The following is a 24,251-nucleotide window of genomic DNA, read 5'->3' as shown; positions in this document are numbered from 1 at the left end:
GACAAAGAACATTGAGGCCACCCATTGGCACAATAAATGTCATTCTTGCCGCACCCGGAAGGACCGGTTCCAGCCCTTTCAGAGTAATGTTAGTGGGCAGGTTCCCGACTGAGTCAGACGATAGGGAATCCAAAAGAGCCAGAGTGATTGCCACGCCCTTAATCGGGTTCTTAGAGGAGGACAAACAAGGAACCCTTCAACCCCACGATGATGCCCTAGTCATCACGCTCAGAATTGGAGGTTATGACTTAAAAAGGGTGTTAGTTGATCAAGGCAGCGCCATGGAAGTAATGTACCCTGACTTGTATAAAGGATTGAACTTGAAGCCAGAAGACCTATCGCCATACGACTCCCCTTTGGTCAGCTTTGAAGGAAAAACCGTTACCTCGAAAGGCATGATTAGGCTGCCTGTGCAAACAGATTCAGACGTGGTGGAGGTAGACTTCATTGTAGTCGATGCTTATTCCCCCTACACGGCCATCGTGGCCCGACCATGGCTTCATGCGCTAGGGGCTGTGTCATCGACTTTACACCAAAAAGTGAAGTATCCGTCAGGAGGGCGAGTGAAAGAAGTCGTTGGGAACCAAGGAATGGCTAGGCAATGCATGGTGTCAGCAATCTCACGACGACCAAATAGTGAACCTTCCACCTCAGCTGAGAACGGCTTATAGCAATTAATGACCCTGGTCCCAACTTCGGGTGGTGGAGGACCAGCCATGGAGGTGAGCTGTGAGGATTTGGAGAAAGTACTCGTCGGATCAGACCCTGAGAGGTTTTTTCAGATCGGCTCAGAATCACCGCCCTAGGAGAAGTCAACACTAATTGATTTTCTCCGACGGAATGTGAACGTATTCACCTGGGATCCCTATGAGGCCCCCGGGGTTGACTCAGATCTCATCTGCCATCACCTTAATGTTAACCCGGCTATAACGCCTAAGAAGCAACCTCCTCGGTGACTGTCAAAAGAGCATGCAGACGCTGTGAGAGAAGAGGTCGCAAAATTGAAGAAAGTAGGGGCTATCAAAGAAGTATTCTACCTCGAATGGTTAGCCAACACAGTTGTGGTAAAAAAGAAAAGCAGAAAATGGTGGGTTTGCGTAGACTTCACAGACCTAAACAAGGCCTGCTCGAAGGATCCCTTCCCCATGTCACGGATAGACCGATTGGTAGATTCAACTGTCGGACACCCCCGAATGAGTTTTTTGGACGCCTTCCAGGGCTACCATCAGATATCCCTGGCTGCCGAAGACCAAGAAAAAACTGCTTTTGTCACCCCAGTCGGAAACTATCATTATAAGGTGATGCCCTTCGGCTTGAAGAATGCTGGGTCGACCTATCAAAGGATGATGACCAGGATGTTTGAACAGCAGATGGGTAAAAGCGTTGAAGTGTATATAGATGACATGGTGGTAAAAAGCAAATTGGTAGCCGACCACATCAGAGACCTCAGCGAAGTCTTTCAAATTCTGAGAAAGTACAAGCTACGACTAAACGCATCCAAATGTTCATTTGGGGTGGGATCAGGAAAATTTTTAGGCTATATGGTGACCCACAGAGGTATAGAAGTTAACCCTGACCAAATAAGAGCCATTCATAGCCTGCAGCCTCCTCGGAATCCCAAAGAGGTCCAGAAGCTCACCGGCATGATAGATGCTTTAAACCATTTCATCTCCCGTTCAGCGGACAGATGCAGGCCTTTCTTCCTCCTATTGCACAAGTGGAAGGGCTTCGAGTGGACTGAGGAGTGTGCTTTAGCTTTCCAACAGCTCAAGGAATACCTCGCTCGACCACCGATTATGTCCAGTCCCGATGCCAACGAGGTGTTGTTCGCCTACATCACAGTAGCCTCTCATGCAGTGAGCTTAGTGCTAATCCGAGAAGACAACGGCACGCAGCGACCTGTCTATTACGTGAGCAAATCACTACAGGAGGCAGGGACCCGGTATCTCCCCCTCGAAAAAGCTATCTTGGCCATCGTACAAGCCACGCGAAAGCTCTCCCACTATTTTCGGGCACATACTGTAGTTGTGCTAACTCAACTTCCGTTGAAGTCCGTCCTCCGTAGCGCCGACTACACAGGCAGAATTGCAAAATGGGGAATGATTCTGGGCGCCTTCGACATTAGATACATGCCTCGCACTGCTGTAAAAGGTCAGGTCCTTGCCGATCTAGTAGTTGAATTTGTGGAGCCCACACTAGAAGGAAAGGAAGTGTCGGGATCACTAAGTGCTGATGAGAAACTGATCAGCACAGTCTCTCAGCATGAACACAATTGGTGGAAAGCACACATCGACGGTGCAGCGAACCAAAGGGGCTCAGGGGTGGGACTCGTTCTGGTTTCTCCCGAAGGGATAACCATAGAAAAGTCGTTGAGGCTCGGATTCTCAGCCACGAATAACGAAGCCGAGTATGAGGCGCTATTGGAAGGAATGTCAATGATCCGGAAATTGGGTGGAAAATTCGTAAACATGTTCTCGGATTCGAGACTCATCGTGGGACAAGTAAACGGGGAGTTGGAGGCAAAGGATGAAAGAATGCAAGAGTATATGATCCGGGCTAAGCACCTGCAGACCCATTTCTATCACTTCCGTTTAACGCATGTACCCAGGAGCGGGAACACCCATGCTGATTCTCTCGCAACGCTGGCCACCTCCTCGGCTCAGCCACTTCCTTGGGTTATTTTAGTAGAAGATCTCTACCACCCAACAACAGAGAAGGCCAACGGAATTCGGGTACACAACGTCAGGGCAGGACCTAGCTGGATGGATCCTCTGGTGTTGTTCTTAAAGCACAACACCTTGCTAGACGATAAGATTGAGGCAGACAAAATCAGGAGGAAAGCTTCTCGATTCTGGTTGTCCGAGGATTCCAAACTTTACAGACGCTCGTTCTCAGGGCCATACCTGCTGTGTGTGCACCCAGAGGCTACTGAACTCATCCTGGAGGAGCTACACGAAGGAATTTACGGAAGTCATACGGGGGGTAGGTCCCTGTCCCATAGGGCCATAACGCTGGGTTACTGGTGGCCGAGCATGCATAAAGAGGCTTTAGAATATGTGAAGAAGTGCGACCAGTGCCAAAGGTTCGCCCCGAACATACACTAGCCAAGCGGAGAACTTAACCCGCTGTCCAGCCCTTGGCCATTCGCACAATGGGGCCTAGACATACTAGGACCATTCCCCAAAGCGGCAGGGAACAAGAAATTTCTTCTCGTCGGCACCAATTACTTCACAAAGTGGGTCGAAGCTGAGGCACTGGCAAACATTAGGGACGTCGATGTCAAGAAGTTTATTTGGAAAAATATTATCACTAGGTTCAGGACCCCACACACCCTGATCTCGAACAACGGCCTCCAGTTTGACAGCAAAGTCTTCAGAAGATACTGTAATGAGCTGGGAATTATCAATCGATACTCCACATCGGCTTACCCACAGGGTAATGGACAGGCGGAAGCCATCAATAAAACCATAGTGAATGGGCTGAAAAAGAGGTTGGACGACGTGAAAGGGAGGTGGGTTGAAGAGTTAGCCCATGTCTTGTGGACATACCGCACCATACCTCGCAGGTCCACGGGAGAAACTCCCTTTTCAATGACCTACGGAGCCGAGGCTGTCATTCCACTGGAGATAAACTTCCCAACATAGAGGACTACTGTCTTCTGCCCCATTGCTAATAACAAACTTCTGGAAAAAAGCTTGGACCTCATCGAAGAAAGAAGGGAAAGTGCAATGGTCCACCTAGCATACTATCAGCAAAAGTTCAAGCAGGGTTACAACGCCAAGGTGAAGTCAAGGCCATTGGCGCCCGGGGATCTAGTACTGAGGAAGGTCCTGGGCACCGTGAGAAACCCTGCATGGGGAAAACTTGGACCAAACTGGGAAGGCCCATACCGTATCACTTCCATAGCCGGCATAGGAGCCTACTTTTTGGAGGATTTGGATGAACATGTAGTGTCACGCCCTTGGAATGTAAATAACCTGAAAAGGTACTGTTATTAATGAAAGACATAATTCTCCACGCCACATTACTGTACAGCTATTTTCACTAAGTGTTAAACAGAATCCAAGTCCTGCCTGGCTCCTCGGACCACAGACTTGGGGGAAATTAATCTCGAAGCTATTTTCACTAAGTGTTAAACAGAACCTAAGTCCTGCTTGGCTCTTCGGACCACAGACTTGGGGGAAATTAACCTCGTAGTCATTTTCACTAAGTGTTAAACAGAACCCAAGTCCTGCCTGGTTCCTCGGACCACAGACTAGGGGGAAATTAACCTCGAAGCCATCTTGTCTAATTATTGACTATCATTTTCTACATATTCATTCACTCACAGTTAATGGCAGAATAGACATCCATTCATGATGAAAGCAGAAGAGAAAGTAAAACAACAAGATTTAAAGGAAAACGACACCTTTCATTAAAATCCAAAAGCGATCCTTTTACAAACATTAACAGAACAAAATATGAAGGGTAAAACAAATAAAATCCTACACTACTTTACTAAGTCTGAACCCTGAGTAGGCCCTGGTTGATCATCTGCTGCCTGGGGTCTCGGAACAGCCTCCTTAGCCTGTGCAACAACCTCCCTAATTGAAAGACTGTCCTCAGGCAACTTGTCCTTCACGGCCGGCTGCTCATCCTCAGCTTCAGGCATAGGGGAGTCCGAGGCTAAGGCCTTCGTTGGAAGAGGCTCTTTAGGGGCAACCACGTCAGGAATCTCATGAATATCCTCCGGAAAAAAGATATTCTCAACTTTCCGGAGATCGGAGTCCGCTGGGACTGCCGCCCGATCCAAGGCTACACCCCAAGACATGGTGATGTAATTCCTGCATACAGCGGCCACCTCCTCGGTCAACCTAATCTCAGTGTCCCTGACTCCGCGATCATATGAGGTCGCCACTGCTTTCTCGGCCGCCTCCCTGGCCAGGCGGGCTTCCTCCTTGACCTTCGCAAACTCGGCCTTGAGATTTGAAATCGCTTGCTTCTCTGTCACGAGTTTTTCCTCGGACTGGCGGAGCTGTTGGCGCAGATCCTCAGCCTGTTTAGTGGCGTTTTTAAGGCCGGCCTCCGCGCTCGCACGACCCTTTTTTGCCTCCTTTACTTTACTGCTCAGATGATCATTTTCTTGCCTAAGGTCGCCAACAGTCTTCTCGGTAGCACAGCGGGACTGAGCCTCACTGTGAAGGTCTTCACGAGCCTTCTTGGCCCATTCCTCAGCAACAAAGATTTGTTGAGTGACCTGCGCTAGAAAAGTAAAGGCCTAATTAAAAGAGAATGACGAATAAATAGATACGTAATAAGAAAACTAGATAGGAGAAGTCTTCACTTACCATAGCCATGTCCCTCTTCAGTGACATGAAAAGGTATGGTTGCCGAGTAGCCCGGAGACCGTCCATATCGCGAGGCAAAAGAAGAGGCTGCTGCAGGGCCTCAGCCAAGAATGACGCCTGCCCTCGTTGGGATTCCCACAGGGTCGCATCCCAGGAAATTGGGGCGCCGTCCAACTCGAGCCGTGGTGACCATGTTCGCTGTTCCCTCCGAATAGCCGCCTCGTCTCGGCTATCAACGGACCTGGTCCTCTTCTCCTTAGGCTCTTTAGTCTCTTTGCCTTTCTTCTGGGGCTTGGCATTTTTGCGGCCAACCTCGCCCTCCTCCAATTCTTTCACAGGCCTTTTTCGCCTCAAATTGGGCATAGGCTGTAGTGCCGCATCCGATGTGGGAGGAAGAGGAGGAGGAGGAGGAGGAGCCTTGGAGGTAGGCTGTTCCTTCGGGACATCCTTGGAGGATTACCCCTTGTTCCTGTTGGAAAGGAGGCCCCTGAGACCAGACCTTGGTTTCAGATCCATTCCTTCTTTCTCGATCTCTTGGCTGGTATCAACTTGTGCAATTACCAAACCAAGATCAGGGGCTGCCGAGGCGCGGTCTAAATCTGAATCAGAGTCCGAGAGCTCTACTGGCCTGGCCGACACATCTCCCTCCTCGGCGAAATGGAACTGGTCTATCTGATCTTCCAAAGACGAGTGCGAGGAACCAGCTTCTTCCCCTAGGACAACTGCTGCGGGAAGAGCACGCTGAGCAGGCAGCTGGACGGGAGGTAAATCTCTCGAAGCGAGAAATCCTGGTATGGAGACGTCGATTCGTGCTAATCGCGGACTGCCAGCCCTGATTGCTTGACCGGCGTCCACTAGAGCACGTGAAAGGGGCTCGTAGTCCAAGATCAGAGGTGCAACCCGCAGTTGCCCGTCTACACTCACGTAAATTTCAGACCTTAGAAGGAAATTGAGTGCTGGGACGTTGGCCAAACTTAGCCGAGGAGTCGTATGCGCCTTGTCTGCAATAGCCCAAAGAAAGGGTTGCGTTAGTCCGAGGAGGCAAACAAGCGAAATCAAAATTGAAACGAAGAAAAAGAAAGATTAAAACTAAGATCCCTTCCAAGGGATCTAACTCTATGGTGCCCCACCTGGTTTTCCTGCCCTGACCGGGTAGTGAATACCGTCGTGCCATGGTCCGGGGACGATCAAAAGGTCGTCCTTCAAGCCTTTGTTGGACTTGGGAAGGCAGGATATCAACCTCACCTCACCTCATCGGACCTGGACTTCAAGTAATATGAGTCGCCGAGGCTATGGCATTCATATAGATGAACCACGTCATGCCATGAAAGGCCGAGGTTCATCTGATTGTTCAAGACGTCTATGCACCCCAGAATCCGGAACATATTCGCGACACATTGGTGAGGGGCCAACCTATGACCACGCAAATAATCCCTAGTTATCCTCCCCATAGGGATGGTCATTCCTCCTTCCACAAAGGCTATCACTGGAATGGCAACCTGCCCCGTCTTTTTCTTGATTAAGACTTCCTCCAAAGAACAATACTCTAGACCTACTTCCGACGGAATATGGTACTTAGCCCTGAAGCCTTCCATACCGGCCGGGGAATCTACCATTTTCTCAAGCTTACCCATCCCCCTAATCCTAGGTGACGCGAAGACGATTTACTTAAGGAAAAACGCCGAGAAAGGCAACGGAAAGGAAATGGGCACTTACGGGTGAGGAAATCGCCAGGAATCTTCAAGGGAATGTCTGCGGAGGTTTGAACGCTTTGAAAGGGAAGGTGCTGGAGTGCTCTGAGTGCTCGAGTGCTTTTCCAAAAAATGGGAGGAAGTTCCTTTGAAAATCTTATATATCCGGGAGAAACTAAACGGACTTACTCTCGCCCAGAGAAATGGAGAGGATATCAGCCGTTGATCTGGCGCCCCACCGTTGGATCGAAAGGACACGAAGCCGCTAAGCGCAATAATTAGCGCCTCGTGGGTTGCAAAATGCCTTTAGCAGTAATGAGGCACGTGGGGAACATGCCTTCGCACGGGTGAAGCAGGAACCCACAATAAATGACCCTGTGAGTGTCAAAATCCCGCATTTTCTCCTCGGCTAAGAGGGAAAGAACCGGAATTTTGAGGGACTATTGTAAGGGTAAAATTCATAAGTCCAAACTTATTTAAAGGAGACGTCCAAGGAGGAGTGTCTCCTCGGACGCGCCAAATACAAGCCCAACGTGCACCCTATCCATAATAAGGAGTCATTCCAAACAAATATTGGTAATAAGGATAAGTCCCGAAAAGCAGGAAGGAGGAAGAAAAGATAAGACGTCTAGGGGGCAGCCACAACTGCCGCATTAAATGCAAGGAAGCTACTTTCCCAGCCGCATTAATGTGGAGAAGACAGGCAAACTGTGTTACATTGGCCAATGCAACTCACAGAAAGATAAGGTGGATGTCCGATGGGACAAGCACTCAAGTGAGGGTCCAGATGGTTAACAAGTGTAAGGTTCTTATCAATCTAAGGAGGCTATATAAGAGAAGGAAATCCCCATGAAAAAAGGGATTGGAAAATTAGAGAGAAATTAAGAAGAAAAGAGAGAAAAGAATTCTGTAGTCTTTAATCATAATAAGAGGTGCACTTATACGTCTCCTCGGACTGAGTATCTTGTGGACATAAAGAAGATTTTCTTACGTTCAACCTGTTGCATGGCATACAATTAACTAACGTTCACTTCGTCTAGCCCTAGTTCTGTAACTCGCTCTCTATAAATTCATTGTCTAGGGTCCTTTGGGCCAGAATCACTTACTTGCTGGGCCTGGGCCCCAAAGACAGACCCTACATATATATATATATATATATATATATATATAATCATTTTAATTTTTATTCCCTTATCAACAAATTCTTAGCTCCGACATTGTTGACTCATCTAGGAAAAAAATCTTGGAGCCACCACTAGTTACATTTTGCATTTTTTAGTAGAAATTTGTTAATTTTCCTTGGTTCTAGGTTCCAATGCGAATCTCTTTTTTATAATTTGAAATACGTGTTTCTCAGTATATATTTGACATTATGAAATTGGTCTTGTTTTCATCCAAACAAGAAAGGAAATGATGGGGCAAGAGCAACTAATATATACCTTTTTCATCAAAAAAAAAAAAAAAAAAAAAAAATATATATATATATATATATATATATATATATATATATATATACCTTTTAAAATCGTTGTCCCTCCATCCTAATTTGAGTGTCTTGGTTTGAAAAGGCAGGATGTTTAATAAAGTTAAAATGTGTCCTGATTGGTCTTTTGAATTACTATTGGATAATATTGGAAGATGAAGGTTTAAATGCTTTTACTTTTTGAAAGTGGATACTCACTCAGGGACGTTCCAAAAGGAAAGCAAGACATTTAATATGGAATGAATGAAATAACAAAATAATAAAAGAACAAAAGACAGGCAAGAAATTCATTTAAGTTGTCAATATATATCACTATCAGCCTCTTGGTTAGATGCTTGACCTCAAGGACAATATTGAAGATGTAAGTAATATCTAGGTTGCATGGACACGCCATTTTTGGCGTCGTGTCGGTGTCGGACACCGAAACGGGTACGACTTGCCGGATTCTGGTGTCCGGCAAGTGTCCTCTTTTTTTTTTTTTTTTTTTTTTTTTTTTTTTTTTTTTTCGTTTCTCCGACACGCGCCGACGCGGCTCCGACGTGGCTTCGACGCGGCTTCGACGCGTTCGACACGCCAGCAGTGAATAAAAAAAGAAGAAGAAAATCACAGATTTTGAGTCTGAGAAGTCATTTTGAGAAATCCACCTCTCACGTTCTCAACCCACGCTCCCTCTGACCTCTACCGTTGCCCACTGTCCCTCGCCGGAGCTAGATCGGGCCGATCGGCGAGCTCCATAGACGTCGAGTGACGCCGTGCCCTGTCCCTTCCAGCGATCTCTCTCTCTCTCGGCGTGGACAACAGGTCTGACAACTCCGACCTCCTCTCTCTGTTTTTTTTTTTTTGCCATTGCCCTCTGTCTCTCGCCGGAACTAGATCGGGCCGATCGGCGAGCTCTATAGACGTCGGGTGACGCCGTGCCCTGTTCCTTCCAGCGATCTCTCTCTCTCTCGGCGTGGACAACAGGTTCGACGACACCAACCTCCTCTCTCTGTTTTTTTTTTTTTGGTTAGTTCTCTCTTTCAGATATCAATTTTGGTGTACACAGTACTGTACTCACTTAGTTATAAGTTATAACTTATAACGCGTTTTTTTTTTTTTTTTTTAATTAATCCCACTCTCACAGTTATCACAGTTAATGTATTTTTTTACTCAGTCTTTTGTTTTGTCTTATAAATTATAATATTTATTATAAATTTAGTAATTTTTGTTTTAACGTGTCCTGCTATAGTTTTATTTATTTATTAAAGTTAAATATTGTGTATTATTGTACTACTTTGGGTGTTAGTTTACTTATTTGTAATTCTTACATAATTTAAATTTTAGACATAAACATATTTTATGTCTAAAAATATTTAAAAATATGCCTAAATATAAAATATAATTAATTATTTAACCGCCGTGTCGTGTCCTTATTTTTCAAAAATTGCCGTATCCCCATATCCGTGTCCGTGTCGTGTCGTGTCCGTGTTCGTGTCTGTGTCCGTGCAACATAGAGTAATATCATTTACTCTTATACCAGTTAGTCATAAATGCAAACAAAATTAGATTTTTTGAAGCTGCCTGACAAACATTTAAAATCAACTTGTGATCTTTTCCTTCCTTTATTTTCTTTCTTTTTTTTTTCTCGTGAAAATTTCTGTTGGATATTATTGAAAGATAAGTAAAGACAACGAGAAAAACCCCTTGAAAATATCAAAGCTTTCAAAGGAAGCATAAGAAGGGGGAAAATACACACACACACACGACAGAGCAACTTCTTCATAGAACCTGCAATGCAATTAGCTAACCGTGCTAATTCTTCCTTTAAGAAAGTAGTTAATTTATTAACTATCCAAACTTAAGACCTTAAACTTTAATAGAGCTTCTAGAAAGCAGAAGAAAAGATGATTGACAAAATCAAATCAACATGTAGCCATTTTTCCATAGTTCTCCTCCATATTAGCAACATAAAATTCATCATCTTTGTATAGAAAAAACTATATAATGAGAGAAAAGGGCATGTATTTCACTGTAACTTGTTCATTAGTTACTCTATAGAGATAGAGTAAGTTAAAGAGCCCATCTTAAGTCGCTATTTGATGGTTAGGATAGAAACTAACAGCAAATTTACAGTAAGGAGATGGCACAGCATGATATTATTCAAATGTAGTGCTGCAGGATGACATTGTAACTCTATACGCATACCCACTAAAAATACATATTTGTGTGAGTGTAGAGAGAGACAGAGAGAACATAGGGGATCAGAAACAAATGAAGATGGAGAATCAACTGGGTTAAAAAACAGTTGATTAATGAAAAAAATAAATAAGAGATATTGCCAATAAAAAATAAATAAATTAAACAAGACCAAATTTGACCTATTTTGGCAAAAGACAGAAAGGCATATGAGAACCATTAAAGTTATATAACCATAATAACACAAAAAGAAACCAATTTCATATAATTGTTTCTAAAATGACTTAAGAGATAAACAAGAAAGCTAATATCATTAAAATCACTTCAGAAATACTTGAAATGCCAAGATGACATACCAATCAATGCATATTGTGTGAACATGTATGACATTTGAATGGGTTGCCTCATCTCCCACTACCTTTTTCCCATTAGCATAATGCAACATTGGGCCACTAGTCTGGAAGAATTTATCAACAAAGCAAGGGGATTAGCACCAAAAGCATTGTAACTTGTAACATATTGAGACAATCTTTCAGGGATATTCTTTAGCAACAAAAGAAATGTCACACAGAGATATCACTTAAATTGATCTAATCTGGAAAAATCACCTCAGAGACTTTAGAAGACTGGAAAAATGCACAAATGCTTTTATTTGACACAGCCTGCTGCAGAGCAATAGGAGGCACCCTAGACTCAAGCTCCAATTCAGAATTGGGAGCCACTGAGATTTCAGAATGTGAAACAACCAAAGGAATGAACTCTGATGAGCCATAGTTTAATTTCTTTTGCCTCTTGATGTCCCTCGAATGACCATCTTCAGTTTCGTTGCTAGAACACTCATGTTTCAACTGCCTCTTCCTATCTTCAAAACTTTTGTTGATGGCTCCCTTGCTCAAAGAATTTTCTGGACTCTGAAAATGGAAAAAGTTAAACATAAGAATTCAAGCAACTGATAAAAATAAAATTTAGAAGAACGAAATACATCTATTTGCCAGAAGATAACTGACATTTTAATAACACAAAATATCACTAAAATAGGACAATGTTTGGAGGATAAAATATAACATCTGAAATAAATCTTCATTTGTCAAAATTGTTCATACTCTCCCTATAACTAGTGGTGTCTACATTATTTTCCCCATTTCATAATTTTGCCAAGCTTGCAAAACACAAATACATGGGTCCAGTTTTTGTCTATGAAGCTGACATTGTGGAGATTATGAATAAAACACAGAAAAACAATTGGGGCAAATCAATAAAGAACTGCAAAACAACTAACAATCACCTCAGCTTAATCACTTGGGGCAAATGATTGTCTTGCTAGGATGAGCTATTGTCCAGATGCTGATTTTTCTACCTTTGATAATCCACCTGTGGACTTAATTGATGTTGTTGAGGATGACCTCAATGGGATGTTTGTTAATAGGGTCTGTACTGAGAATGTTGCTGTTTCCTAGTTTTTAATGAATCATATTTTCATCCAAAAAAAAAAAAACTATAACTATTTTACCAATATTCAAATATTTTAGTTGAATATTTGCAACTTGCTAGCACTATTGAGTATTATTGACTAAAAAGTTTCGTCAATTGTTTTGTATTGGAATGTCAGGCCAAAACGTTGTTCAAAGTGAAGCCTGCCTCTCTCTCTCTAAAGTCTTATTAAACTCTAAACAAAACAGTTCTCAAGTTGTTGTTCTCAAAAAAATAAAAATAAAAAAACAGTTGTTGTTCTCACTTCTCAGGAGGACCCAAAGACAAAATAAAGGAAAGGAAGGGGGCAAAGAAGAAGAAAGGGACAGGTTGGGTCAAAAATAAACTTGTCAGTTTAAACTCTTCATTATCCTGTCATTAATGAATCGTTGGTCAGAGGAGATCGAGGAACTGCGGCGACAAATGAAAAGACTTATTATGGATCTGCAGCTACAAGTACAAGTACAGGTGAGGGTTATAAGGAATAGTAATATTATTGTGTTGCTTTGGTTTTTAGCAGCGTTCTTCGAAGCTCATAGCCAGGCCACACCAGCCGATACTTTTGCGTTCGGTGATCCATTTAACAGCTCCTACTACACCACCTTCGCGGTGGTATCGCCGGCCACAATCAGCAATGGTGCCCTTCAACTGACTCCAGATTCAGCCGATAATTTCGACCGCTCAAACAGGTCAGGCCGAGTGTTGTTCAACCATTCATTCAAGCTTTGGGAAGATCTTGCTGGAGCTGGAGGTGGAGTCAAGGTGGCGTCTTTCAACTCTTCCTTTCTCCTCAACATTTATCGCGTTAATAAGTCCACCGCAGGAGAGGGTCTTGCTTTTATCATCGCCCCGGATCTGTATGTCCCACCGGCTAGTGACGGTCAATACCTGGGTTTGACCAACGAAATCACCGACGGCGACTCCACCAACCGTCTCATCGCCATCGAGTTGGACACATTCAAGCAGGATTTCGACCCGGACAACAACCATGTGGGTCTCGACATCAATAGCGTTAGATCTAATAAAACCGTGTCTTTGTCCCCATTGGGCATCCAGCTGGCCCCTAATGACACCAGATTTTACATGGTGTGGATCCAGTACGACGGGGGAAACAAGTCTCTGTCGGTGTTCATGGCAGAGCAAATGCAAGATAATCAAGGGAATCCCCTACAGTACACTGTAGACAAGCCCAACAAGCCTGTGCTCACTGCGGATCTTGACCTTGGAAGCCTTCTCAACAAGTACTCCTTCTTCGGATTCGCCGCCTCCACGGGAACGAGCAACTCCCAGCTCAACTGCGTGCTCAGGTGGAATCTGACTGTGGAGAAGCTTCCGGGCGGTGATGAAGAATCATCAGGTAGTCACGAGATCCCAGGCCTTTGGTCTGGTTTCTCAAAAAAAAAAAAAAAATCAGGTAGTCACGAGGGGCTTAAGATTGGTTTGGGGGTTGGAGTGCCTTGCTTGGTTTTGGTGCCGGTGGGGATTGCTGGTTTGGGGTATTATGTGCACAAAAAGCGTGTTGCAGCAGCTGCTTCAGGTCCCAATATATTGGGTGTGCTTAAAAGCCTCCCAGGAACGCCTAGAGAGTTCAGCTTTAAGGAACTCAAGAGTGCTACCAACAACTTCGACGAGACGCATAGATTGGGTCAAGGTGGTTTCGGTGTGGTCTATAAAGGTGTGATTCCTAAGGAGAATCTGCAAGTTGCCGTCAAGAGGTTCTCCAGGGACAACCTCAAGGGTAAATATGATTTCTTGGCTGAGCTTACCATTATCAATCGCCTTCGTCACAAACATCTCGTCCGATTGCTCGGTAAAGTCACTTTTCAATCTCTTCCTCTGTTTCTATATATTTAGTCGTGTCTCACTTAATTTGCTCTAATACGTTTGCTTTAATAAAATGATTTGTTAAACACCATATGCAATGCATTGATCTCCTTGAACAAATTAAGCCCAACGCTAGCTAGCTAATGAAAATTCAAATTTGCTCTGATTGTCGCTAGCGAAGATAGTGGTCAAATTAATATATGCTTAAATTATTACTATTATCACTTCTTGCTATTCTTTTTTTTTACCATAAATTAGGGCCAGGGATGAGAGAACAAAGTATAAGGTTTTGAAATTTGACTACAATATGACTTCGGATTCCAATAACTGCATGTTTCTGTTCGTTCTTCTCCATGATTCGAACTCGTGCCCTGTCACCTGTGTTGAATCGATGCTCTTTTGTTATTATTGTTTTAGACAACCAAAAAAAAATAAAAATTAAAGTATGAGTAATGCTAGGTGTGGGGTCCAATAGTTTATGAGTCCGGCCCACACGCTTATGGGAAGCCCACCGGTCCTAAACTGAAGGAGGTCAGGGCCCAAGCTCGAAACTAGGAAACATAAAAAGTGGCCCGAAGACACAGCCGAGGACGGTTTCGTCCTCGGCAGGTCCAAAGCCTCAGGGATAGGAATGGAACACGAGTAAGCTAGAAGGATCAGAAAATATCCTGGGGAAGTTGTCTTTAATACCCTTCCCTGACATGACACTGCCCCTAGCAGAGCCGGGATCTTAGGCTTTATGGATCATCTCCAGCAATTTTGGGATTAGACTGATGGGACAGATATCTGTCCTGGAAAGATCGACCCTATACGTGGACGAAGGACAACGAACGTAGGCTAGTATAAAAGAGAATGTTATGTGACTAAAGGGGGGGGGCTCCCATCTAGCTTCTGGAGAAAGACTTGATGAAAGAGAATGTCTGGATAATATACGCTGGACACCACATAAAAACCCACCGATGGGTAATCGGGGACAGCACCATCGCTCCTCGGACATGATCCGAGGAGCCAAATCCTCCTAGATACAAGATTGAAGGGCCCGAAGATCCAGTCCAAAGCTATTTCTCATATTTGTTCATCTATAGTCCGGCCCGAAATGTCGCCCCGTGATCCAACGCTGGCCTTTCAAGTCCACTCTCTACAAATATTATTGTGAGGGACTTTCCGTGTGCGAGCCCAACTTCGTTGCTGGGCCGTTAAAGATTTTGTGTCCCTACAATTGGCGTCGTCTGTGGGAAGGCTTGCGCGTTGGCGCGAGTGGCGCATAAGTCAGCTCCCTAGCAAGCGGAGATTCACGAGTCTTTCTCATTTCCGGCGACGTGCAGTTGTTGCTCCGCCATAAACTTCTGCTAGGGGTTACGCCTTGCACCGCTAACGGCGCGGGTTTCTCTAGGGGCTTCCGACCCCAAGTCTGCTCCCCCCGTCATGGCCAAGGGGCTGACCTCCAAAAAAAAGATATCTTACAAGTAATGGACAGAACCAAGGCCTTGCATGGTCCTCGGACCCAAGCCAATGGGGAAACCAAGTACAAAAAAGATATCTTACAAGTAATGGACAGAACCAAGGCCTTGCATGGTCCTCGGACCCAAGCCTATGGGGAAACCAAGTACAAAGAAGAGATCTTACAAGTAATGGACAGAACCAAGGCCTTGCATGGTCCTCGGACCCAAGCCTATGGGGAAACCAAGTACAAAGAAGAGATCTTACAAGTAATGGACAGAACCAAGGCCTTGCATGGTCCTCGGACCCAAGCCTATGGGGAAACCAAGTACAAAAAAGATATCTTACAAGTAATGGACAGAACCAAGGCCTTGCATGGTCCTCGGACCCAAGCCTATGGGGAAACCAAGTACAAAAAAGATATCTTACAAGTAATGGACAGAACCAAGGCCTTGCATGGTCCTCGGACCCAAGCCTATGGGGAAACCAAGTACAAAGAAGAGATCTTACAAGTAATGGACAGAACCAAGGCCTTGCATGGTCCTCGGACCCAAGCCTATGGGGAAACCAAGTACAAAAAAGAGATCTTACAAGTAATGGACAGAACCAAGGCCTTGCATGGTCCTCGGACTCAAGCCTATGGGGAAACCAAGTACAAAAAAGATATCTTACAAGTAATGGACAGAACCAAGGCCTTGCATGGTCCTCGGACCCAAGCCTATGGGGAAACCAAGTACAAAAAAGATATCTTACAAGTAATGGACAGAACCAAGGCCTTGCATGGTCTTCGGACTCAAGCCTATGGGGAAACCAAATACGCGAATGAAAAACCAGATACACAAAAGCACGATCGGAGTACCCTACTTCCCGTTCGATAGATCGGACGGATTGTGAGGAGGTCACCATTCTTGGGCGACATTTGCGCGTTTATCACAAGAGTAGACAACTGCTACCCCGGTCAGTTTCCTAAGTTTGATTTATTACAAATTATTGATATAATGCCTGATAGTGCTGATAAATGAGAGTTGGTTAGATTATACTTCAAAGTAGCGTTGTGACAAATATTCTCAAAACAACACATACATAGAGCACATTCGTTCACAGAGTGGTATTGCCCAGCAGATCAATGCTTAAAACATGTAAATCAATTTCCATTTTTATTACAACGAAGAAATAGTACAGTGTACAATGAAAAGCTGGAATCAGCCTACGTCAAAGCTTACTACATAAGCAAGAAAAAGAAAAATACAAGAAAGCTGGAGAAAGCCGAGGAGGTATGTCGGAGGAAAGGTTGGCTACAGCTCCGAGACCTTATTCTTCCCCCGCGCTCCTACATGCCCATAACTCAGGCAGCCAAAGAAACCCAACTTGAGCCTGGCACCGTTGAAGGAAAGATGCAGGGAGTGGGAAACTGAGGGGTTTTCTCTAAATATTCGCCTGCTGCTAAGCAGAGGCGCTGATGGCGGAGAATCTTTCTTCTGACATACCAAAGTGCTGGCATGAACAGAGCCTGCTTCGGATTTTGACTAAAAGAGGGAGAGACGCCGTTCCCCCTCGGTGGAGCTGGAGTACTCTCCTGAATTTGTGCTTCCTGTGCCCATACCTTACTGTTATAAGCCTCATGAGGACACGGCGCTTCTGCGGCGGAGAAAGTTCTTTCTTCTCAACCCTCGCTTTTAACATGTTATGCCAAGAAGGGAGAACTCCGGATATGGGAAGCGTGATGTGAGAGAAAAATAAAAGGATGGGTGATATATAAAGCAACCCTCTCTCCCTCCTATTTATTTGAAAGGACAAGATAATGACAGTCAACTCACGCGGCGTCCCAAGGAGCACTACAGACAAAGTAGTCTTGGCTCAACTTCCAACGTCAACTGCAGCCAAGAGACTCAAGGAGCCTCGTAAAGGCGCGCCTCGATCCTTGGGGCGTCAGAGAAGTACTGCGTGGCCAGAGGTTGCAGAAATATCTCTTAATCCGCGGATTCATTGAATTCGCGGCCCAAGCCCGCTTTGCGTGAAGGCCCAGGGACACCCTGTTTGGCACCTCGGGAAATGCTCAATGAAAGAGAAAATCTGAACTCAAAGTCTTGGACAGAACCTAAGGCTTGCATGGTCCTCGGACTCAGGCTAAAAGGGAAAACCAAGTACTGGTGCAGACATTGGTCTTGGACAGAACCTAAGGCTTGCATGGTCCTCGGACTCAAGCTAAAAGGGAAAACCAAGTACTGGTGCAGACATTGGTCTTAGACAGAACCTAAGGCTTGCATGGTCCTCGGACTCAAGCTAAAAGGGAAAACCAAGTACCGGTGCAGACATTGGTCTTGGACAGAACCTAAGGCTTGCATGGTCCTCGGACTCAAGCAAAAAGGGAAAACCAAGTACTGGTGCAGACATTGGTCTTGGACAGAACCTAACGCTTGCATGGTCCTCGGACTCAAGCTAAAAGGGAAAACCAAGTACCAATAAAGACATAAGTATCGGACTCAAGCCTAAGGGAAAAATCAAGTACATGAGGTAAAACGCATAAGTCCTGAACAAAACTCAGGTTTTGCAAAGTCCTCGGACTCAGGCTTCTTGGGAAATCAACTGCCCGAATGAAGCAATTTCTCGGCTTAAACACTGGAAAAGGTTAAGGCTCGCGCATCATGGAGATGGCAGAACAACCTAATGATCGTCAACCTAAGGAGGCCATTCATCCGGTGGGTAACATGTCCTCGGATAACTACTTCTTACACCTTATCGGGCATTTAATACCCATCACGGCTAATTTTAAGATAAGTCTCATTCCTCACTGGTCGGATTGTTATGTTGAATAATAATTTTGTTAAAGTTATCGTGGCATCTTTTTATCAACGATTACTTTGGCCTTAGTTATTATTGATTCAAATGCTATACTATTATGCCGAGCAGCGCTTTCACATTTGTTAGAATATATAAACAAGACATACGAAATAGAGTAACAATAACTTTTATTAATATGAAAAATTGTTACAACGTACAAGGAAGGGCTTAAACAAGCCTATACAAAAAAATGAACTGCTAAAACAGTAACAACATCCGTAACACAAATAAGTAAACCATCAGGTGTCTTCTGAACTCGCCTTCAAAGTCTTTCTGAAATCTATGCCTCAGTACTGCTCATATCAGGAGAAGAACCTTATACAAAAATAATGAAGGAGAAGGAAGACGAATTGGAACACATGGAAGCACTTCAGCAAACTCTTGTCGCTGAAGAAAGCAAGGGAAAAAGAAGATGGAGGACATGAGTAGGAAGGAGGAGAAGAAGAGGGAAGCAATGAAAAGAAAGTAAAAGGAGCAAAAGAGGGAGAAGGGGAGCCATATTAGGTATGCTCATGAGAGAGCAGATGGAGATGACAAGGGAGGTTTTCGACTCAGTCACACCAGAAATGGGGTGTGACGAGTCCCTGCTTTGGATTTTGGCTAAAAGAATGGGGAGGCAAATCTTAAGCCTCCGCCATCCTTGCCCCGACCGAGCCATCTCGAGTTTTGTTAGGACATGGCGTTTCTGGGAAAGGAATGATTTGTTCATGGTGGATTACTATGAGAGAGGTATTATTGAATAGGGAGTAACCGGATGGAGGAAGTGGATTCTGGGAAGAACGTGAGGGATTCGGATATGAAGAAGTCACCCTCTGTCTTCTCTCTTTATATAGGGGACGAAGAAGAGTGTATGTAACGCACTCAGATCCCCAGGGAAATCCAGAGTATAACGCGCCGCTTCGTTCTCCCACACCATCAGTAGCCGTTATATCTGGGAGGTCTCGTAAATGGGAAGATATTAAAGACACGCTGCAGATAACCACGCGGCATAACGGCAACGTACGCAAATCCAGGAAAAACGGCTCGTAGACTGGTACGTTCCTTGGGGAGGGGAAGAGTCGCCAGTGCTGATCAAGATCCGAAGAAAGTGAACGGCAATAAGGGCTTGACATCATCAAAATCCACCTGTCCTACCATGACGTTGGACAGCAAGATTTTGAGGGGCTAATGTGGGGTCCAATAGTTTATGAGTCCGGCCCACACGCTTATGGGAAGCCCACCGGTCCTAAACTGAAGGAGGCCAGGGCCCAAGCTCGAAACTAGGAAACATAAAAAGTGGCCCGAAGACACAACCGAGGACGGTTTCGTCCTCGGCAGGTCCAAAGCCTCAGGGATAGGAATGGAACACGAGTAAGCTAGAAGGATCAGAAAATATCCTGGGGAAGTTGTCTTTAATACCCTTCCCTGACATGACACTGCCCCTAGCAGAGCCGGGATCTTAGGCTTTATGGATCATCTCCAGCAATTTTGGGATTAGACTGATGGGACAGATATCTGTCCTGGAAAGATCGACCCTACACGTGGACGAAGGACAACGAACGTAGGCTAGTATAAAAGAGAATGTTATGTGACTAAAGGGGGGGGGGGGGGGGCTCCCATCTAGCTTCTGGAGAAAGACTTGATGAAAGAGAATGTCTGGATAATATACGCCAGACACCACATAAAAACCCACCGATGGGTAACCGGGGACAGCACCATCGCTCCTCGGACATGATCCGAGGAGCCAAATCCTCCTAGATACAAGATTGAAGGGCCCGAAGATCCAGCCCAAAGCTATTTCTCATATTTGTTCATCTATAGTCCGGCCCGAAATGTTGCCCCGTGATCCAACGCTGGCCTTTCAAGCCCACTCTCTACAAATATTATTGTGAGGGACTTTCCGTGTGCGAGCCCAACTTCGTTGCTGGGCCGTTAAAGATTTTGTGTCCCTACACTAGGGAGATATAAGCATGTTTGGTATGCAAGTTTAAACATATGTTTTCAGTTTTTAAATAATATTACACATATTTTTACCCACTTTTTCATCGATACTTATTTTCAAAAAAATTGAAAATTGTTGTTTAAACACATGTATTAAACGGACTCATATTTTAGCACAACTTTATGCTACGATACGCTACGTGGCGAGTTATAATTAGTTAAAGTGTGATGGTGGGTTATGTGGAGTGATTAGTTAAAGTGTGATGTTAATTCATGTAAAAACATATATTTAATCACAACTCATGATACAACGAGTTATGACGCAAAATTATACCAAATGATGTATCCTTCACTTTACTCAAAGTATTGAACCCACCAGCCTAGTGTTGTTAAAAGCGCACTTTAGCTCAAAGCTCGAAGCCCCAAGGGTCCAGCACTTTTTGCCTCAAAAGCTAAGCTCATTCAAAGAAGCACGCTTTAGGCGCGCTTTTTTGCGCTTTTTCAAAATGCTCAAAGTGCGCTTTTTGGAGCTTTTTTATATTTTTCAAAAAAGAAAAACCAAAACTGAATAAAAGTATAAGATCTTGACATTATTGATATAAACCATTGATTTTGTATATTTTTAGTGTAAATTACTTATCAAAAAAAAATATTTTGAGTATAACTTGTCCTAAAACCCAGCCCACAACCTCCCAGATCTTCTTTATTTTTATTTTTTCTCCTTGAAACAGTAACCCAAATAGATCCTTGATACCAATTACCATGTTGCAATGTCCTCATATTCTTAGCTCATTCATGGAAAAAAAAAAAAAAAAAAAAAACGTATGATATAATATATGTGGTAATTGTTTAGTTACTTTAGTGGTTGATTTTGAACATAGCAAACTAATTCTTCCAAAGTTATAGTCATTAAGTGATTAAATTATTAACTAATATTACTAATTAGTCATAGGGCATTATAGATATAGGAGATTTAAGAAAGGATATTACATGGAAGTACTGATATCTAGCTTATCCAAAAAAATAAAATGACTTGACTAGCAATTTTTGTGTTAAAATTGCAAAAATAGGGCATATCTAAATGTTATATGAATTGTATAAAAAGTTTTATTTCAATTTATATGATAATTTGATCATTTGATTGTTGTATTTCTCATTAATAATGATTTTTAAAATTTTAAAATTATCTTTTAAAAATGTGCATTTCACTTCAATCAAGCACGCACTTACGCTTTGCACTTTGTGCCTAGACTCCAAAAGGCCTTGGCGCTTAAGTGCGCCTCTCATTTTTAACAACACTGCACCAGCCTCCTCTTCGCGTATTTACCCAGGGGAAAAAAAAGAAAAAAAAAAGAAAAAAAGAAAAGGAGCGGGGGCTTAGGTCACGTCACAATTTGTATTTATTTTCATGGGAATTAGGTCCCTCTTGCGGAGTAGGAAATTAATAGGAATCTTCTGCACACGCACATGCTAAGGCAAAACGAAACAAATTCTTAACCGTGCGATCCAACCGTCGACCGCGTGAAATTTTGCTGTATAGCGTATAGTAGTGGGTCCCACTCTCACGTATATATATGGATTTTACTAATATGTGCCCTTTGGGCACACATTAATTTTCATTTCTAAGGACACACATTAATTTTCATTTTTAGAAAAAATTTTCTCGAGAATTGAAAAAGTAATGACAACTTTTTCAATTCCCGAGAAAATATTTCCAAAAACAGAATGTTTAATGTGTGCCCTTAGGGCACACATTAACCGGATCCTATATATATAACGTCAAACTATTCATGACATACTACTGTGCAAGGATGCTGTATATATGTACCTGATACGTAATAAAATACTTTCCTAAAGCCGATTCTCCAAAAAAATAATTAGTAAAACTATAATGTCAGCTTTTTTTTTTTTTTTTTGCTAAACAACTATAATGTCAGCTTCGTGAATCGTGATCAGTAGGTTTTATCCGGGCTTCATTATCACATCACTAGTACCATTTTCTCATGCATGTACACCTTTATCATTTCACATAGTTGTGGAGTTCACATTATGAGAGATGATGCACATCCTCCTTGATTACATGGAACCATTCATAACTTACACTAGTTTTATTATGTATCAATCACAAGCAACTCTAGTTTAAAGATTTTTATTTTTATTTTTTTGGTTCTTTGTTTTAAAACTCTTTGTTTTTACTTAATCCCACTTGAAAAAAGGAAAAGGGAGAGAAAAAGAGTTAGGTATGTGTATCTTTTAGTATTTTACAAACCATGTTGATGTAGCGCGTATATCCTAACTAAAATTCAAGTTGGTGTATGTGTTTGTTTTTGGTTGCATTTGTTTAATTAATTAATTAATAACCCATCTCGGATCCCAGTCTGAACACTAATCAACAATTAATTAATGCTAGCTATGGTTTGGCAATTGGTTCACAATTAATAACGCTCGCATATATACATGATGATTTCAGGATGGTGCCACAAGAATGGAATACTGCTTTTGGTGTATGAGTACATGCCTAATGGCAGCTTGGACAATCACTTATTTTGTGGGCCAGAAAGCAATACAACCCTGGAGTGGGAGCTGAGATACAAGATCATATCAGGAGTGGCATCAGCGCTGCATTACCTCCATAAAGAGTACGACCAGAGAGTGGTGCACCGGGACCTTAAGGCCAGCAACATCATGTTGGATTCCCACTTCAATGCTCGTCTGGGCGACTTTGGGCTAGCACGAGCGTTAGACAATGAGAAAAACTCTTACGCGGAGCTGGAGGGTGTGCCAGGGACCATGGGCTACATAGCTCCCGAGTGCTTCCATACTGGCAAAGCCACCTGCGAGTCCGATGTTTATGGTTTTGGGGCAGTGTTGCTGGAAGTGGTATGTGGTCAGCGTCCATGGACCAAGATTGCAGGCTTCCAGTTCCTGGTGGATTGGGTTTGGTGGTTGCATCGCGAGGGACGAATATTGGACGCTGTGGATGAGAGGCTGCAGGGAGATGAATACGTGGTTGAGGAGGCACAGAGGCTTTTGCTTCTTGGCCTTGCATGCTCACATCCGATTGCTGGGGAGAGGCCCAAAACGCAGACCATTATTCAGATTATATCAGGAGCAGTGGTGGTTCCCCACGTGCCACCATTCAAGCCCGCTTTTGTGTGGCCATCCACAATGCCAAATAGCAGCAGGGACGGACCCAGGATTTCTAGCTGGGGAGGGCCGGAGATGAGCAAAAAAAAAAAATTCAAATACATGTCCATGTAGTATTAATAAACTATTAACCAAGACAAATATCCAAAAATCATTGTTTCTTAATATATTAAGATACAATCATCTACCAATAAAAACAAAAGACACGAAACACTATTATTTCTTAATACAATCATCTATGAAAAAGGAACTCGACGCTCTTTTAAATCTTCAAAATCATCTACGATTGAATCCAAACTAAATGTCGAAACTATATCCTTTTTAATGTATAACATCAAAGAGTCCGTCAAAAAATCATTTTCCATCGATTTCGCACAAACGGTTGTTGTTACTAACTAAAGACAAATACTAGAATCTAGGTAATATGCATGATGCATTTAATTATAAAATTAGTATTTTCTCACTTCTTTTCAATTTATAAATTTATCTAATTTAGATTATGAGTTAACAATAGGCGCAAGTGAATCACTATTATTTTCTTAAATTTATGTGACAATTTTCTATATTATATGATTTATTTTTTTATTTTTGTCTTTGGTCTGTCTTTATTCATCTCTTTGTCTTTGTGTTGGCTCCATCTTTCTGACATTGACCCACTAATCCAATTCCACTACCTACACTATAAATTTATTTTGCACTAATAACAAAAACTTTTCTTAACTTTACCTTTTTTTTTTTTTTTTTTTTTTTTTTTTTTTTTTTTTTTTTTTTTCTGTCACTTGTCCCTATTATGCCCAACTACCAGTCAACAAAGAACAAACAAACTGTCAAACAAATATTCTCTAATCTGAGTAATCTCTACAAAAACATAGAGTGACAAAAGTCACAAAGCCAAAAAGCAAAAAAAAAAAAAAAAAAAAAAAAAAAAAAAAC

At 43.1% G+C, this 24,251-nt stretch overlaps 1 protein-coding gene across 1 annotated transcript; it reads left to right on the top strand.

Moving 5' to 3' along the window:
- The first annotated feature begins 12,361 nt into the window (after nt 1-12,361).
- LOC126690391 (probable L-type lectin-domain containing receptor kinase S.5) lies at nt 12,362-23,567 on the top strand. Its single transcript, XM_050385499.1, has 3 exons — nt 12,362-13,503; nt 13,561-13,956; nt 22,642-23,567. Exons 1-3 carry the CDS (start codon nt 12,528-12,530, stop codon nt 23,430-23,432), a joined length of 2,163 nt encoding a protein of 720 aa, XP_050241456.1. The 5' UTR covers nt 12,362-12,527; the 3' UTR covers nt 23,433-23,567.
- The last annotated feature ends 684 nt before the right edge of the window (nt 23,568-24,251 follow it).

Source organism: Quercus robur, chromosome 6 (assembly GCF_932294415.1).
Source record: "Quercus robur chromosome 6, dhQueRobu3.1, whole genome shotgun sequence".
Classification (NCBI taxonomy): Eukaryota; Viridiplantae; Streptophyta; class Magnoliopsida; order Fagales; family Fagaceae; genus Quercus; species Quercus robur.
Note: the sequence above shows the minus strand (reverse complement) of the source record. Positions and strands in the feature narration are given on the sequence as shown.

Coding starts and splice junctions, on each gene's coding strand:
- LOC126690391 (XM_050385499.1), top strand. CDS start 12,528: ATGAATCGTTGGTCAGAGGAGATCGAGGAACTGCGGCGACAAATGAAA. Junction 13,504..13,560: donor CGGTGATGAAGAATCATCAG/GTAGTCACGAGA, acceptor AAAAAAAATCAG/GTAGTCACGAGGGGCTTAAG. Junction 13,957..22,641: donor ACATCTCGTCCGATTGCTCG/GTAAAGTCACTT, acceptor TGATGATTTCAG/GATGGTGCCACAAGAATGGA.